This window comes from Necator americanus, chromosome I (assembly GCF_031761385.1).
Source record: "Necator americanus strain Aroian chromosome I, whole genome shotgun sequence".
NCBI classification, from domain to species: domain Eukaryota; kingdom Metazoa; phylum Nematoda; class Chromadorea; order Rhabditida; family Ancylostomatidae; genus Necator; species Necator americanus.
In genome coordinates, this window is record NC_087371.1 from 19,877,320 (window position 1) to 19,894,551 (window position 17,232).

Here is a 17,232-nt window from a genome sequence, read left to right on the forward strand (position 1 = left end):
ATAAGCTTTGTATAAGCCAGCGTGCGTTCGAAAACCTCAACGATTACGAATTGTAGTCAAACGCATTAACGCATGGCAAGCGGACTGAGACTTTATCGTTTAACGTTCGGTTCACTTGATATACGACGAGCATGTGCTCTATAGCCTTAAAGGCATCACCGCACGAATCTGGGGTGGTGCGGGTTTCAAGTGGGTTATGTCTATACGGAGTCGTACATTATGGAGAGAACGAAGATTTCGTCGTCCATTTCTTCCTAATAGCCTGAAAAACGGCTCGGAGGATACGGCTTCGAGCGTTCTAACGTGCTATTTTCTACAACGAGTTCGACTGGAGCGCGCTAGCCTTGTGCACGCGCCGCATCTTCCGTGCCGTATTTTACGGCAGTTAGGGAGAAATGGACGGAATCACCCTCTTCTCCACAATCTACTTCTCCGTATAGGAACTCTCCACCTGAAATCCGCACCTCCACAGATTCATGGGGTGATGCCTTTAAACAAAGATACTGTTCTCTGGCACAATGTGTCGCTGTGAGATCAACCTTTTAATTAACCGTCATTTGGCGACCTTATCAAGAACGGACAAAAATAGATAGTGACAATTAAGTTCACTAACTAGCACACTTGTTACCTGATAAGATAAGGTGCTGGATAGTACGGGTCAACCGATGAGGAAACTTGCCCAAACACTCTCACGGCAACTGACCGTGCAAATATGATACGACCTGGGGAAAATCAACAAAAGCAAGCGCTTACCTTTCTTGTACAACTGGAATGTTCTATGACCCGCATCAATAGCCACAGAAATAGGTCCTTGAGTGGCGACAGCGATCTGGAATACTTATTACCTCCAGATTACTGAATGTTTCAGAATCTTTACCGATCACGTTACCTTCAATGCTTCCTCATCTCCTTCAGGAAGGTCCACATATCCGTTATCCTCAGCACCAATGTCCTTCTTCTTGAAGCGACATTTCATTTCCTACAATAAACGGTTGGTCAGCTGCATGTTTTACGGCTAGAAATCACACATACCTTCCCAACATACGGATAGCTCTCCTCAGTATCGATACCATGATTTTCCTTAATGTACTCAAATGCGAGATCCATGAGACCACCATTGCAACCGTGATTTCCGTACTTGGTAGAGCAATCGACAAGATTTTGCTCAGAAAGCGATACCTAAGGGGTGTAAACTTTTTGACACTTTTCGTGTGTTTTTTTTTCTGTGAGTGACAGTAAAGTGCATCTGGTCACAACTCTTGCCGTATCTGCTCATATCATCATATTGCTAAATGACAGCGAAGAACCAGAAAATTTGTTCAAGATGCTCACTTGCTTATCTTTGATACATAGTATTATATATCTGCCGGTTATGTTTGAGAATGTATCACTTGACCATACCATTTGAACTAAGCGTTAATTTTGGGCTTCATAGTTTTTTTTTATCCTATCACTTCCCTGATGCTATGGTATAAGAAGACACAAATATTTCTATCTTATTCTCTATGCTAGAATAGATAAAAATTGTACCATGCTTCCGGAAGCGCGAGCATGTTGTCCTTCGAGCGCTCCAGTTGCTGAGAATGCCCAGCATGATCCACACATTCCTTGATTCTTCACCTCTGTTACAAGCCCCTTTTTACGCCAATCGACAGAATCTGGGACCTATAATTAAGAAAGAAATAACCTCACAGAAAAGAAATTGCTCTTCAGATTCGTGATCAAAAGGTTATGTTGACCCAAATTTATCCTGGGACGAAATGACGTTAATAGAGATATTATAAGTATGACGCGAAGAAAGACGATATAACATCAAAGGCGCAGTTCTTCTACTAGTGTTTTTTCCTTCTAGAAACAACTGCAACAGAGACGCACCTCAACGTTGAATGGAGCAAGCCACTTGGTCCCGTTAGTCTGACGAGCATCACCGAAATTCCTACGGTGGCGGTAACCATTCAATTTGCGATATTGAGAGAAGGGCTGAAAAGAAAAACTCCAAATTCAACAATTACACAGAAAAAAGGAACAAAACCTAGAAAGGCAAAAAGAGTTAGAAATATAAATCAATAGAACGAAATGCTGGAAACGCTTACAAGATCAGCCAGACTGTTCATGCCCATTTCGAATGTTCTTCTTCCAAGTCGATGTTCTCTATTGTGCTCATCAATATGAATGATATTTTTCACAAAAGCCTCCATGTAATCATTCTCCTCTTCTTCTTCGTAAGATTTTCCTTAAAATAATTATCGTGTATGCATGGCCTTTTCTAACCACGGATACTAAATATTATTAAACTGAAGTGTGACAGGTAGGAGAACCTGCTCAGACATTACAACGGGGCTGACTCATGACTTGTTGTTAGCATATTACAACATCGACAGCCGCGTGGGACTCGTAATTCCTATTGGGACAGAATACATAATAAAAGAATGAAACCTACCGAACGCTTTCTTGTAGTCATCCCAGAGGTTAAAAGCCTCGTCAATCTTTTGTCGGAGAGTTTTCTGTTTGTGAATCCGATGATCATGTCTGAAACGTAGTTTTATCGTTGATCAAAATGACTGGTCCAGTTTTAGCTGAGAGACATCTCGGGAATCAAGGACAACCACCCACCGAAATAAAATGATGGGAAATGGAGGTTATATTTGGAACCTGCCTTTTCTTAATATCTAGAATCTCACAAAAGATAGAGACCACTCTTATCCCCGAAAAAACGTAACTTTAATTAATGACTAATTTGTTTTGCAAGTTATAGAATCGGATACCGCTCATACTGCTTCGAAACATTAATATCTGGAATAAAAAAAATATATAATAAGAATTCATAATATGTGCAAGAAGGTGCAAAGCAACGTAAATATAACACAAAGTACGTAGTAGCACAAAACTTAAAGGCATCATCCCACGAATCTGAGGTGGTACGGATTTCAGGTGGAGTATCCGTATACGAGATCGTAGATTATGGAGAGGGGAGTGATTCCGTCCATTTCTTCCTAATTGCCGTAAAAAACGGCCCGGAAGATGCGGCCCCGCACAAGGCTGGCGCGCTCCAGTCGAACTCATTGTAGAAAATAGCGCGCCAGAACGCCCGAAGCCGTATCTTCCGGACGTTTTTTTACGGCAATTAGGAAGAAATGGAGGGAATCACCCCCTCTCCATAGTCTCCCATCCTGTATACGAATACTCCACCTGAAATCCGTACCACCTCAGATTCGTGGAGTGATGCCTTTAACCAGATTGTTCTCTTTTTCGAGAATTGCAAAAACATGGTTCTACATAACTACAGTTTCATCGGTTCCTACACATTATTGGACTTTCTTTATTATTTTTTCCACCAGAATAACCACCTCAGGAACCGTCAATGAATTATGTCTAGGGCAAGGTAGGGTGAACTAAATTGGCATTCATCGAATTATCTACTCGTCCATCTGTAGATTCACTTTGTAGCTCTTCGAGGACCAAAAACTCCTATTTTTCAAAGTAGCAACTACGTGGTGAAGAAAACATGTGGATTCCTCGTCCTAAGAAAATCAATAATGCGTAAAAGGAATGAGACACTTCAGAAATACAAGTTCAAGACCCACAAGTCCTTCAAATTTGCTCCTCCTTCAGCTCTTGCAGAAACCACAATGGACAGAAAGAAGATAACATAAAGGAAATGCAAGGAGATTTTCGAAAGAAAACGAGTAGTCCAGGACCGCAAATAACAACAAATCCATGTGTAATCAATCAAACGCCACAAAATTTGGATTCTGTCAGTCCTATGAATTCGATAACCTCAATATTCGATAACCAACCTCCATCCACCATCGATAGACGCAAACACGAAGACGGACAAGATCGCCACCAACAACAACTTGAACATCGTCCCAAGCGAGCGCACATCATCCCGGCGGTCTTTTTATACCGGAGGGGCGTGACCTAGAACAAATGTCACCTGAGCAGTCAGAGTACGGTGTTCTGAGATTACAACGTGGGTCCGTCGATGGAGCACAGAAGTGCAGAATACATAAGACCAGAAGATCAATGGTGACTTACTTTGCTCAGTGGTCGTTTTCTCTCACAAAGTCGAGTTGTGGGAAATGTCTCGCGTTACTTGAAGCGGCAAAACTTAGCTTGAAAATGATAACAATCGATAAGTAGACAAAAATTGCCCGTATGAAAACGACTTGAAGCTCGATGCAAACGTGCATGCGGTTGCGCTCGAAGTGACCACGTGGGACCTTCTATCATCTCTGCAGCCCAATTGGAAGTGATGAGGGTCCCACTCTGCATTCGCTTGCACAATTGCAACAGATCTCATATAGTTCTGATCCGACTGTAGGAGTACATGTTATGAACTGGGACCAACCTGGAAGAAATGGGAAGTTTTTCTGTACTATATAGCAGATGGTGCTTTAAAAGCGAATGCATGCCGAACACTGAAGATATGTGGTGCATTTGCACACTCAGGACAGCGGATGCGTTTCCTAGTGTTAAAAGGCCTCAGTATGGATTAGAAACGGTTGAACCTTTGGGATTATTGTATGCAGTCACATTTCCTCATCAGACACATAATTTTTTTTTAAACTTCAACCACAAATAACTGCGTAAAACCAAAATTGGGAAGATTAACTAGCATTCTTGTAGTCTCGCCAAATAAAATTATCTGTCAAATTACGAACTGTTAGGCTTGATTTACTCCTCTATGACTTGTATGTACGGCTACAACATTTTGAAATGTATTGATGAGTGATGCTTAACTTCTATTATCTCATCTGAGCAGAGCTACCCGGAACTCGGTCGTGGTTTGGAAAGACACTGCGATAACAACTGTTTTGTTTTCCACCTGATTGTTTGTCCACTCGGCTCAGTGATGTGATTCAAATCATCAGGAGATTTGAATTCAACGCCGATGCTTGCGTTGCATGGCAAGATGACGGAGAGTCCCACAACGGTCCCGCCGATTTCTCTGCAAGTGTGCTTTCTATTCCAATCAAACAAGTGTCGTCGAAGCGACGCATAGAACGCTTTTAATCGCACACCGACAGCTTCGAAAATGACTTAAACACTAATCGGGTGTATACAGTCGGATCAAAACAACATGAAGCGTGTAGTCGCGCAAGTGGCTGCGCTCGAAGCGGCGCTGAAGGAAATAGCATTTGGAGATGAGGTGAGAACATCGCGAACTACAGTTAGGATTGGCGTCCTCAACGGTCCCCCCTTGATTCTCACCGCTACGCTCCACCGCACCGCTTCGAGCGCAGCCGCTTACGCAACTGCACCGTGCTTCACGTTGTTTCGACCCTACTATATGTATCTCGACAAAGCCTTTTGCCATTTCAGGACATTTAGGGGAATCGAGCCGTACGTGTTCGTTCAGTACGTACAATAATGCGGGAATTGGACGGTAACCTACGAGGAATTGCGCGACAAACGCAACGCTTTTGCATTCCAGAGAAAGAAGATATTCTCCACGTCCCATTGCGTTGTTGTGGGATCTAAAGTGAACATTTTTGCAGTGGAACCTTCGCCCAACGTTTCCACGTCCCATTGCGTTGTTGTGGGATCTAAAGTGAACATTTTTGGGGAACCTTGCATGTTCGCCCATTGGTTGTTGTGGGTCTAAGTGAACATTTTTGAGTGGAACCGATGTTGCCATAAATGAGTTTGGGCGAATTTGGTTGCCGGTTAATGCATGGTTTTTTGTGGAAATTCTTCCTCGGACTGCGCCGCAATGGTCGAGTGGTCGCTTCGTCGCCTTCGGTGCGTAGCTGCGTACGCGATGTTGCACCATAAATGAAACGCTTTGACGAGACTGCAAATTTGGTTCTGCCGCAGTTAATGCATGGATACATAGATATTTGCATCCGGATATATTCTGACCTGCACAGATCCACTGAGTAAATTTCCTTTTTTTTCTTTAGATCGAATCTGTTGGGTTAGGAAGAAATTTGTGCTTAGGAGTTTAGTATGGATCTACTATCTGATGGTGGTTTTTCCTCACAATGCATCTTTAGCGCTCAAAACTCTAGGAAGGGGATTCGGTGGGATGCGGTCATGAAACTACTATTAAGATACTTCCTGAGATCAATGTGATATGTTGGAGAACAGCTGACCAGGACGCTTTATCAAGCACCATCTGCACCGGCTATTTGTCGAGCACATGTGACTGGCATCGCCCCACTTCCTCACTCAATTCAAATCAGGTGAGTCATGTGTGAGGAGAAGCCTGTTTCATCCGACTGGCATCCGGCTGTGCTGCCTCCGATAAAATCGGTGGAACATTTTCGGGGTACACAACAAGCTATTAGGAAAGATCCATCTGTCGATAGAGTTTTCCAGGTTGAAATAAAAAAAACGCAGTCGTTTTGATTCGCTTCGCCAATTTTCTAGGACTCAAAGGAGCGACTACATAATTAGATTGGAACTCCGAAGTTGGTTATTCAAATATTCGGCAAATATTGTATGTGTCCAAAATCCAGGAAATGAGTGTGAGAACTATGTGTACGTCTTCTGAGACGGCAAGCCTTCCTGGTGATCGCTGGCGCTACGCTTATCGCATTGCCGTCGCTGAAGTTCAGAGGCCGTCAATCGTAGATTGATGAATGTCATCAACACTACGCGTGTGTGTGCAGCATAAATGCTTGATCATTTAAAACTTCTTATTTTATCTCTTTAAGATCGCCCTCTATTACAAATTCCTCGCCTAATGTGCCGGTTGTTCACAAAAATTTACAAAAATTTGCGAGAAGAACACCTCTGAGGTCAGAGATATTTAGAATAACCAGATGTTGTTCTTTTTGTTGCTGTTTGTGAAGAGGTAGAGAACCATGTTCTCTAGCAGGGATCAAACTGCGAACCACCTCACAATCCAAGAAGTTCGAAAATTCCATCAGCCTACGTACGTGTTGTATTCCATTGCGTTTCCGACAGATCTGCGATAGACCTCTGTGCTGAGGGACCCACGCTTAACTCTTCTTTCGCGCTGGAAACCAACTCGTACGTAGTTCCGGTAGGTGGTCGAGTTGTAGAAGATCGCCCTCCTAGTACACTCGTTCACCACCAAGCCATTTGCATCATTTTGACCTAAGTTAAACCAATACATTGGTTACAAGATCAGGAAGCAAAGGAAAGAGCAGATATGAAGCCAAGCTCTGTTCCTTACAAGTTGATCTCTGATCATTTTTTCATTACTCTCAGTTTAGTATGCCAGTTTTGTTGCACAGAACTTTTTTTCTCCACGAATGCGATGTTTGAAAAAGAATGTATTCAACATCAGTATCACTTCACATCACTAATGATGAAGGTGATATGGCTACGCCAGGCAGACGTTTTTTAGAGTGTCGAGACCCTATCGTTAGTGAAAAAGGGGCGCATGGCACGAGTATTCGAACATTCGAAACTATACAAAAGATTGTAGGAGAAACTATCAGCATAAGACTACTAACAAGAAAGGAGAAAATATCGAGTGAAATACAGTTCAGTCGTTCTATCAAATGTTATCAAAAATACACTCTAGAATCTTGAATTTGGAATGAAAGGCAGAAAAAAGAATTAATTAGTTCTGATCAACATAAGAAAAAACGGAGCCAGGTAAATGGTTTTGTAAAAAGTGCAACCAGTTACCAATGAACACTTCACGTTTTCCCCTAGAAATAAAAACACAAAAAGAATTAAAACAAAGAAGCAAAAAAAAAGCAAGGCACATCGAAGCCTGGAGGAAGAATTCTGGGAAGAACTATAGCGCAAATCTGTGAAACCAAATCTCAAAGCAAATAACAATGTTACCCAAACCTCTACGAATACCACAAAATCACAATCTACCTGTTGGAGCCTATCAAAATATGGTCGCACGCCGAAGATTGAAGTCTGTTGCCGGCTTTCCCAGTAAACGGCGCGAAGAAACTCCGACTTGAGACATTTTTTTTTGTAAGTCGGCGCATTCCTCTTCTATTGAAGTGTCCTCAGAGTTAAACAGCAAACCAGTTCCCGCATCATAAATGAGACGGGATGCTGTGAACAGAAACCAAAACCAAATGTTCATTAATCAGACGTCGACATCATCGCTCCGCTGTTATGCGGCCAAATGTATGGTCGGATCAAAGCGAATTGAAGCTCAGTGCAGTCGTGTAAGCGCCTGCGGTCGAAGCGGCGCGGCTAACCTAACGTTTGGGATCGATGTGGGACCATCACTCGCGGCAGCGGTGAGTGGTGGTAGCAAGCGTCCTCCCTAGTCGCTACGTTCCACTTCGAGCGCAACCGGGGAAATCTTGCAGTTTTAGGCAAGTGCACTGTTTTCGTTTCAGGTCGTTTCGACGCGCCCCCATTTGCTGCTATGCGTCTCTTCCATTTCTCAAATTATTCAAATGGTTACAACACTTTTCTAGAAGTTTTCTCGCAGGAATCGACTATAAACTACAAAATACAATATCAAACTCATGCTGTATTTGATAATATTTACATCCATTTTTGTTTTTCACCCGTCACATCATATTTGAAGGCTAGATTCCACTACAAGTTAAGTAGACATATAGCTGAACGCAACACTGCTTGCACTTCCCAAGAATTTCGAGAAAATTTCATGACAGATCAATGAAATTCACATAGCATCAATGATTGATCGAAAATTTTGGATTTTCCACACTTCGGTGGTAGACCGTTCCATACCTGGTTGCTTACTGATGGTGAGATGAGCTCATATGTAGAGTTATTCAACAGTTTGAAATGTTGTATCTTATTGTAGTGCGAAGCTTATGAGCCACGTACAGTCGGGTTAAAACGACCTGAAGCTTACTGCAGTTGCGTAAGCGGCTGTGCTCGAAGCAGCGTCAGTGAGCATGCACCTGCAAGCGGCTCGGACTGTAGGGATGAGAGAAGTTAGCGAGGGTCCCACCTCACCATCACAACCGCCGGCTCCACCGCGCTGTTTAGAGCGCCTACGTGTCTGCGCAACTGCATCAGGCTTCAGTTCGTTTTGAACCGATTATACATGAACTGTGCTACTGTACAGTATTATTTAATTACTTCAGCGTGTAAAGATTGGCATTACCTCCGTTTTTCCTATGGCAATCCCACAAGCACTTGGTCATAGGCTCTGGAAGGTCACTATTGGTCAGCGATGTCACCCATACCTATTACTTTTTTTGCTGTATTGCTCCTACTTTTACGTCGAACTTGTTATTAATGTTTGTTCTAAACATACCTGAGTAGTTTTTCAATTTTTTTCCTTCCTCTAACAGGCTGCTTGTTTGTTAAGAGCTTGTGCTTGTTTATTTACTTTCTTTTCTTTAATTTCTAGCTTTTTCTTAGTTTTTTTTTTATTTGAGAGATTGTCGAAGTTGTGGGCTTTGTAATTGTAACCGAACTGTCATGTCCTACTTCAGATTCAACATAACTTTTCCATAGCAAAAACGTTCCAGGCTTTTTAAATTGCGTGATGTAGGAGTTCACATAGAAGTCTCTGCTTGTTTCCAAACTCTTCCTCTTTTTCGAATGTTTTCTAGAAAGTGTTGTCTTATTCGAATTTTTGTTGAGATGAAGTAATCTGATTTTGCTCTCATTCTGGCTTTGTCAAGAACAACAAAATACAATTTCAAAAATTCACAATACAAGGTTCTCTTTAGATTTGGAACTCCTTTAAAATCTCAACGGAAATCGACTCAGGCTAGAAATGAAAAACTTAGTTTATTGTTATTACTTTGACCTATTTCTTCCTTACTTTCTCGTCTTTCAGATCTAAGAGAGGCCTCAATTCAATTGGTGTTGCAGTGTATTTGACGATACATTCAGAATTCTGTTTTCCTCATGGATTACTTTTCGTACAGTGGCCACCAAAAATTCGGCCTCTGACACTATCAGCACGTGCCAGTGTAATGGCCGTGTCAACTTACGGATGATTCATTCTCGCTCTTCATATCCACAATTGTGAATATTCATTATTCTGATTCCGCTTCCATTTCGCTTTGCCCTTAGTTGTTAAAATCAACCTGAAGAAGGATCCAAATACAAAATAAGCGTAAGATATTAGGGTGATGCAAAAGAAATGCAGGTTTTTTTGTCCTATTAGTTCCAACACCTTTTTATAGCAATATATTAAGACTTCTGTACGATGTTCCACACGTTTTTGGAAGAATTATTTTATGTCCTTACTATATATAATTTAATTAAAGCTGCTTTTCTTACAATAAACTTTTGTTTAATGTGCACGTTCTGACTTTTTGTGAAAAAAAAACAAGATCAAACCTTCATCTCATTAAAGTTGCACATTTTCTTGTAATTTCATTTTTGCTGTTTTCTACTCAGAAACAGCGTTCACGGAAATCTCCGATGTTTTCTTCGCTAGTAGGTGGAATTCAGAACGTATTCTGCCGGTATCACAGCAAAAAGAACGTGGAACCCTTCAAACAAGTAACAGGTAAAACAGATGCGGCGGAACCCTTTGCACCTACAGCATTGGCTGAGTGAAGCCACGTGGAGTACAGGAGAAATTACACGACAAAGCAACTTTTTACGCTCTTACAAGCAATGAACTACACGGCTTTTTGGTAGATTTTCTTGAGCTGTAGCCAAGATTGGTATTTTCTTTATTGACGGAGCGGGTCGTTGGATCGCTGTAAAAAATGTAAATGTAAAAGAAAAAACTTTTGTTCATAGTTGTGTTACGTGCTGGTCTATTGCGTTGCCAAATTCAGCAAATGAAGTGTGCGTTAACCAGTGTCTGTGCCTTTGCGTTTGCCTATCGTTTGAGTATTTTCTACGGGTGATGAGAGGAGGATAGGTCACTAATGGCTCAAAATTTCCCAGGATCGAAACGAAACGATAACGCTTTATCAGCTGTTAGTTAATAAAGAACATCAATACCAATCCAGGCCACAGCTCAAGCGAACCGATCAAAAAGCTACGTATTCAACATGCCAAAATTCGAGGACAGTCGAACATGGACACTAATAATGAACTGCACTTTATACGATTTCATTTCGTCTGTCCAATGGACGTTGGAAGTTGTTTTGTTGACTGATTGTTGACTGATTGATAAATTGATCACTCTAGAGCTCTCGATCCATCTACTTTCCAGATTCATAGAAGAAAGTGCTGCGCGTTTCTGCTGTGTTGCTTGAAAATTGTCTCAATTACAGTAAACACTGATCTGGAGAAAAATATCGAAAATTTCGGCAAGCGCTTCCTTTAAAGATGTCCCGAGATCGGTACGGAAGCCATAGGGAGAAGTGTTCTGTTCGTTGATGTTGGTGTTCGAGCTGTTACGGAAACGAGCGTGGCCCCGACCAAGTCCCCCTGCTCGTCCTAAAAACGGCGTGGGAACATCTTTAGTTCCAACGAGATGCGTTAGAACACGCACCATTGTATACGTTCCGGTAAGGTCAGCAGCTTATTCATTTATTTTACTTGAAATAGGGTGTTGAAGAGAAAACTGATCGACACGGCGCATGCGCATGGTTGGCGCGCTGCAACTGATTTCATGGGAAGAACTTCGTCCCGTACGCCATTCTTTTTTACGACAAGTAGGGCGAGATGAGCGGAGCCAACTTGTTTCCGTACAACCGAAGCACTACGTTTTTACCGGAGTTTTCAGACTATGTCAATTTCGTGACACACTTCCGTTAAGTGTTGGTTGCTAGCAGTCTGCTTGGAATTCCGGCTGGTCTTTAATATTCACTTCTCTTTCATAATTCTTCTTCACAGTTTCCATTCTTTTCCAGTCTAGCAAAAAGAAAACTCACAAGCTGAAACCGCCTTTATCGGCATATTTGTTCCGTATCTTTGTCAGGCATCATATTTTTGCTGCACCGTGTCTCCCAGCAACAGCTTCCCTGACAAAACTGCTTCCCCTAAGAAAACTCTACTAATAGCGTCGCTTGGAAACCTGCGGTATTCTGTTGACTTTTGGTTTTGATGGCTTGAACAGAACATTAAGGTGCCTGTTTGCAGTCGTTATCGAAGCTGTCTTTCATCCGCTGCGACGCTTTGCGTCCGCGGCGAAGTTTTGGATTCGTTCCCTTCTCTCTGACGTCTTAGCAACATTTTCCAAATGAACGTAAACAACTTAGATAGATTGTCTCTCTTTTTCCTCCTTTCATCAAAGATGTTTGTTGAATTATTTAAGAGAATCTGTTATGTTGTAAACAGCAATGGTATAAGTTCTTCCGAGTTCCAGTTCTTTTTTCTTGAGAAAATGTCCACATTGCTCCGATATGTTTTTGATCGAAAAAAAGACATACTCAGTAAGTTTCGTATGTGAAATGAAATCCTATGAAAGAACGATTGTATAGAAAGAATTCTTGCATGCTTTCATAGAAACTGTTTGTGGCATTGTATTGTATGAGCGCAGTAATAATCCCTAAGGGCAACGCATAATAGCTTTGTAACCAAGTTTTGAGAAGCGTCAACATTAGCGATCCGACACAACTGCAAAATGTTGTCATTGCAAAACTGACGCGACACGAGACAAAGTTATTCGTCCCAGCTATTCACTATTCATCATCGATTCTATCCGCGTGTGTCTCGTTGGTAGTCAATGCGATGATCTCTTCTACAGATCGCTTCAACCGTTCATCTCTCCGTCGATGCTTTTGCAAGTGTAGTCACTAAGAAAATCCTAGAACATTACTCATTTTCGATTCTAAACGGCTATCGACTCATCCTATATCTTACTGAAAGAAAGCGATTTACTTGATCGTCTCGCAAAACTTGTCCACGGAGTAACTGCGTCCAAATCCTATTTTTTCGATCACTCGACCTTCGTTCCCATTTCTGTGAGAACTCAGCTCTTTTTACCCACCATCATGGAAAAATTAGGATATATTCATGATCTTATTGTGATATTTTCCTAATGTTGGTCTGACTACTGTTGATGCATCGATGATAATCATCGAAAAGAAGCGACTTAACGTGGAAAGGAGGATCAGAATTTTCTAAATTTTTGTGAACTCTCGTTACACGACATGCATTCGCACGTTCTTTTAAACAAGAGACATTCCTTAGGTTTTGAAGAATGAACAACAAGAAAACAGATGGCTGAGTTCTCTGGCTCTTGCGCAGTGTACTTTAAACGACATCGAGGTTTTACAAGGAGGGAGAAGGAGTTTGATGAGATATACATAGTATCAGAAACTTCAAACCATTTTCAAGCTTTTGACAACTGACGAGATCCTTGAAACCTCAGGGCACAAATGAAGTTTCATCAAACCTCGCTGGGAAACCATGAAGTAATAAATTGAGTACACAATGCTGAGGTTTCAAGAAGAGGGGACATGCAGCTGGTTAGACTTTTGGTTCTTTTCGTAAGGAACTAACCAGCGCGTAAAGCTATTTTGGCAATTATCTGTTAATTTTATTTCGAATCACTGAATTAGTTTACATAACATAGAACGATCGCAGATAAAAAGTGGAGCTGACTCAAATGTATGGATCGCTATCGATTTGACACATGATTGATGACCACGCTACGCTGGATCTGTCCGAAAAATCTCCTGAATCCCTCAATTTCTCACCTCCGCGCGGATTTCACGTCATGTATCCATGAATTCAGTGTCGTAGAAAGTTTACTGCGCTTTCAGTTGTTGTTCAGTTGTTCAAGTAATTGACAGTTACTATTTTTAGATCTCGAATTTGGAATCCTAACTCGTTCCTATGTACAAGGAAGTATCCGAGTGGATTCACACGGAGTATTCCAAAAGGAGTGCGCCACATGAAGCACCAAAGAGGATACCACCACTCAAAAAAACACCCCATGGATCTCTCATATCGCAGCAAGTGCGACCCGTACGATCCTTAAGCATGATGCTACTCACCCTTACAGCTTCTGTTGCAATCGGTGTGATCTCAGCCATACGTTTAGCTCGTTACATAGAACAACGTTGTGTGCGTAGCGAGCCAGATCTCTGAACAATGAACATATCGGTACCAGTGTTGTCTGTACTTCTCATGCGGCTCAGTGCTCCAATCCGTTTGCTGCTCTTTGTGTTTTTTCTCGAGAAACTGTTTAATTTTATATTTCTGACGTTTGCACTTATTTCTTTTTCATTCAGAAGTAAGTAAAGGCGACTAATAAATTCTAATGGATGATGATAGAGCATTAAAACTGTGCCAGTATCAATTCGTGAGAAACAGTCATTTAAAAACACTTGTTGAAGGAAGAAACAAATAAAGTTGGTCCACTCAATTTACTAGAAGTTGAAAATAGATTTATGGTTAAAAAAAAACAAGGTAAAAAGTGTAAAAATATTGACATTTGGTGCTTTTGGGAAACGCCACCATTTTCAACATCAACGAAGAATCGCTCCAGGTCTGTACCATCAAATTCGGAAATCCAAATCCAGTGTGCATTAGGAGCTTGAGAGCGACGACGCTCAATTTCTCATAACACAAAAGGGCCTTTGGAAACGTCGGTCGAATTTTCCTACGAAGCACCAACACCACGTCACGTATGCGAACGAAGACGTACGCGCCGCGCCTGCGAGCCAGCGGATAATCAATGGGATGCTAACGCTGTCTTTCATCTTGAGGAAATTGCTGCAGCGCCCGTACCCGCAATCTTCGCACCTGACCCTCTTTTCTTTTCTCTTTCTTTTCTCTTGTCTTTTCGTGAAGAGGTTCCAATATCGTGATGTACTGCCTTTAAAATTTAACCTGTTGGTAATCTAACTCTAGAGCGTAGAAAGATTCTTTCTTGAGTTTGCTTGAGGAAATGAATCTTTGGCAAAATGAATAACATTTGTTCCCGTAATTCCGGAGAAGAAGCCCACCTGAAAGGCTAACTTCTTCAAATCCGAATGAAGTTTTGAGGAGCTTTGGCAGTGTTTAGTTCGAGTTGTCTTTTTCTAGAATCTAAACTTTCCTGCATATCAATTCTGGTTCAGTGTTTTTTTTCCCGAAAAAAAAGACACGGAAACATTTGGTTGCACGTTTCGTTACATAAAACCAAAACCAGTTAACACCAGAAGCTCTATTCTGGCTACATTTAGTCATTCGCTACGTATTTCTCTGACTTGCTGTATTGATTGATGGAGTGTCCTCGCAGCATTTCCATTTTTCCTTGTTCACTGGGCAGCTTCTCCGTCACTCTATCTTCATTTTGAGCCTCATTCATCTTTTTTTCGCTTCTTTGCTTGAACATTACTTCTTCCCACGAGCTATTTTGTGTACATTAACATTGAAAGTCCAGATTTGAGATCAACCATTGGAAAGCTTACTTGATTTGTTAGAAGACGAAAAAAAACCAACTCTGGACATCTTTGGCTCGTCAAAAATGATCCAACTTTATATTGACAAACGACAGTAATTGATGCTTCGTCCTATTCATCGATTACGTCTGGTCCTCGTTTCAAAAAAAAAAAAACCAGCAATGATTTGTTGACATCATCTTTTTTATTCTTTTGGTTTTTGAAACAGTTCGTAGAAACACAAAGGTCTCCTCTGTGACTTCAACATAGATCACCGATTGAAATTCATTGCTGAAAATTGTTCCCGGCGTGTTTAAATGGAAAAAATGCCCTGTATTTTTCTTTTCCCACGCCTGAACACTTTATTTTTCTCAATGAGGAGTCACACTCGTCGCAGAGAAGTATGAGTACTCTAGTGGACAGTTTGAAATCTAGAAAATACAATGCAAGGTCTAAAAAACGGAAGCAGTGGTGGGTTTTGCTTCAATTCACTTTTAAGATTTTGAAAACAAAAGAGAGAAGAGCTTTTTCTCTTTGACCAAATTGATTAAAATCTGTACGTGCAGAAAAATCTTGCATTCGACATTTAGCAAGGATACTGTGCTCAGAGTAGCGCTCAACAGATTCACAGCACTTATTTGAAACCACCTCAAGGTGAATGAATCCGAAAAGTTCCGTTAACTTTCCGGTGGGAGAACCAAGTAGAACAGCACGTCCTGTTTACATCGAAGCGTAAGAAGTGTAGTTGGAGTTACACAGGAAAAACGAGTAGGAGTAAACAGCAAATATGACACATCAGCGTGATCCGTCATTGATTTTAAATATTGTCCAAGAAAAATTCTCTTGAATTTTTCTCCAACACAATGTAATTTTACCAAAATTTCCTTCTTTTCCTACATTCCTCGTCGTTTACAAACACGAATTTTTTATGGGATCCGTATAGCACTTTTTTGTTCTTGGATAATTCTTATTTGAACTCACTATGTACGTAATTTCAGTCTTCGAATACGAAACGACAGCTAATCGCTATGTACAACGAATTATTAGGATGGATCCACAGAGGATTTTTGGGGACAATTCAATCGACAATACCCACAGCACCCTGCAAGATTCCAATCCAAGGTTATGCAGAATTTCCAGCACAGAAGGAACCACCCAGAAGAATCGCGTCACTCACTACGTCAACACGACCAACTCCACGAGTGCGAGGACCTCTGCTATCCTTAGCCATGATATCGCTTACCTTCACTGCTTCGGTAACTACTGGTGTTATGGCAGCTGTACGTGTGGCTGGTTACGTTGAACAACGTTGCATCATTGATGAACCGGATACATGAGCAAAAGTACATGCGAAATGGTGTTTATAGTTTGCGTAAAAGTCTGGATTTAATTTCAGCTAACTCGCTAGCAAACTTTTAAAATGTAAATATCGGCGTTCTACACATATACTTCGTTTATACTGGTTTCTTGAATAAAAAAATATTCTGCAATGATTGTTGGTTAGAAATTGTCTCTGTGGTGAAACGGATCTCGAACAAAACTTCTAAAATATTGCCATTTTTATAAAAAGAATATTAGTCGTTCATTTCTGTATCTGAATTAGTATTTCAACGGCATAAAAAAGACCACGACAAAAATTCACAAAATTCCCCAGGAAAATGCACAGAGGAGAAAGATATGTAAAACAACTTCCGTGAAGTATGCCACGAAAAAAGTCCTTTGTGGGCGTGTGTAGCGCAATCGGGAAGAATTCCTGCTGTTATTGCACGATCGAGAGATGGTTCGAAATCGCTGTAGTGCGAAAAAAGCCTTTCACCGGGTCGATTAATTGGTTCGAGACATGTCTGAGAAGGCAAGTACATTGACCTGATGCATAGGCTAGCCCCACAAGTCGTTGTATAGGCTAGAATCGCATTCGTAGACTTCGAACGACTCTGAATTGAAGGGAACGCGTTGGCGCATTCCAGGGAGATTGATTAACGCCGCACACATTACCCTTACCTTTTCTGGTTATGGGTCCCCTGAGTGGTCAGCAATCAAGTCCAGATTTCAGCGTGCATTAAAAAATCCA

At 41.3% G+C, this 17,232-nt stretch overlaps 2 protein-coding genes across 4 annotated transcripts; one reads left to right on the top strand and one right to left on the bottom strand.

The window, feature by feature from the left end:
* Nucleotides 1-338: 338 nt before the first annotated feature.
* Nucleotides 339-3,865, bottom strand: RB195_006269 (uncharacterized protein; the record flags this gene model as incomplete). Of its 2 annotated transcripts, none has more annotated exons than XM_064179269.1 (9): nt 339-451; nt 754-829; nt 890-979; nt 1,033-1,179; nt 1,531-1,665; nt 1,876-1,980; nt 2,094-2,233; nt 2,441-2,529; nt 3,798-3,865. In XM_064179269.1, 9 exons carry the CDS (start codon nt 3,863-3,865, stop codon nt 339-341), a joined length of 963 nt encoding a protein of 320 aa, XP_064036236.1. The 2 variants fall into 2 exon arrangements, with proteins under 2 accessions (XP_064036236.1, XP_064036237.1); XM_064179270.1 differs by lacking the exon at nt 339-451 and adding an exon at nt 625-698.
* A 1,218-nt stretch (nt 3,866-5,083) lies between these two features.
* RB195_006270 (uncharacterized protein) lies at nt 5,084-16,498 on the top strand (the record flags this gene model as incomplete). Of its 2 annotated transcripts, XM_064179271.1 has the most annotated exons (4): nt 5,084-5,152; nt 6,057-6,188; nt 6,824-6,994; nt 16,160-16,498. In XM_064179271.1, the coding sequence occupies 4 exons, from the start codon at nt 5,084-5,086 to the stop codon at nt 16,496-16,498; spliced, it is 711 nt and encodes a 236-aa protein (XP_064036238.1). The 2 variants fall into 2 exon arrangements, with proteins under 2 accessions (XP_064036238.1, XP_013303380.2); XM_013447926.2 differs by lacking the exons at nt 5,084-5,152; nt 6,057-6,188; nt 6,824-6,994 and having other exon boundaries at nt 16,190-16,498.
* Nucleotides 16,499-17,232: the final 734 nt, after the last annotated feature.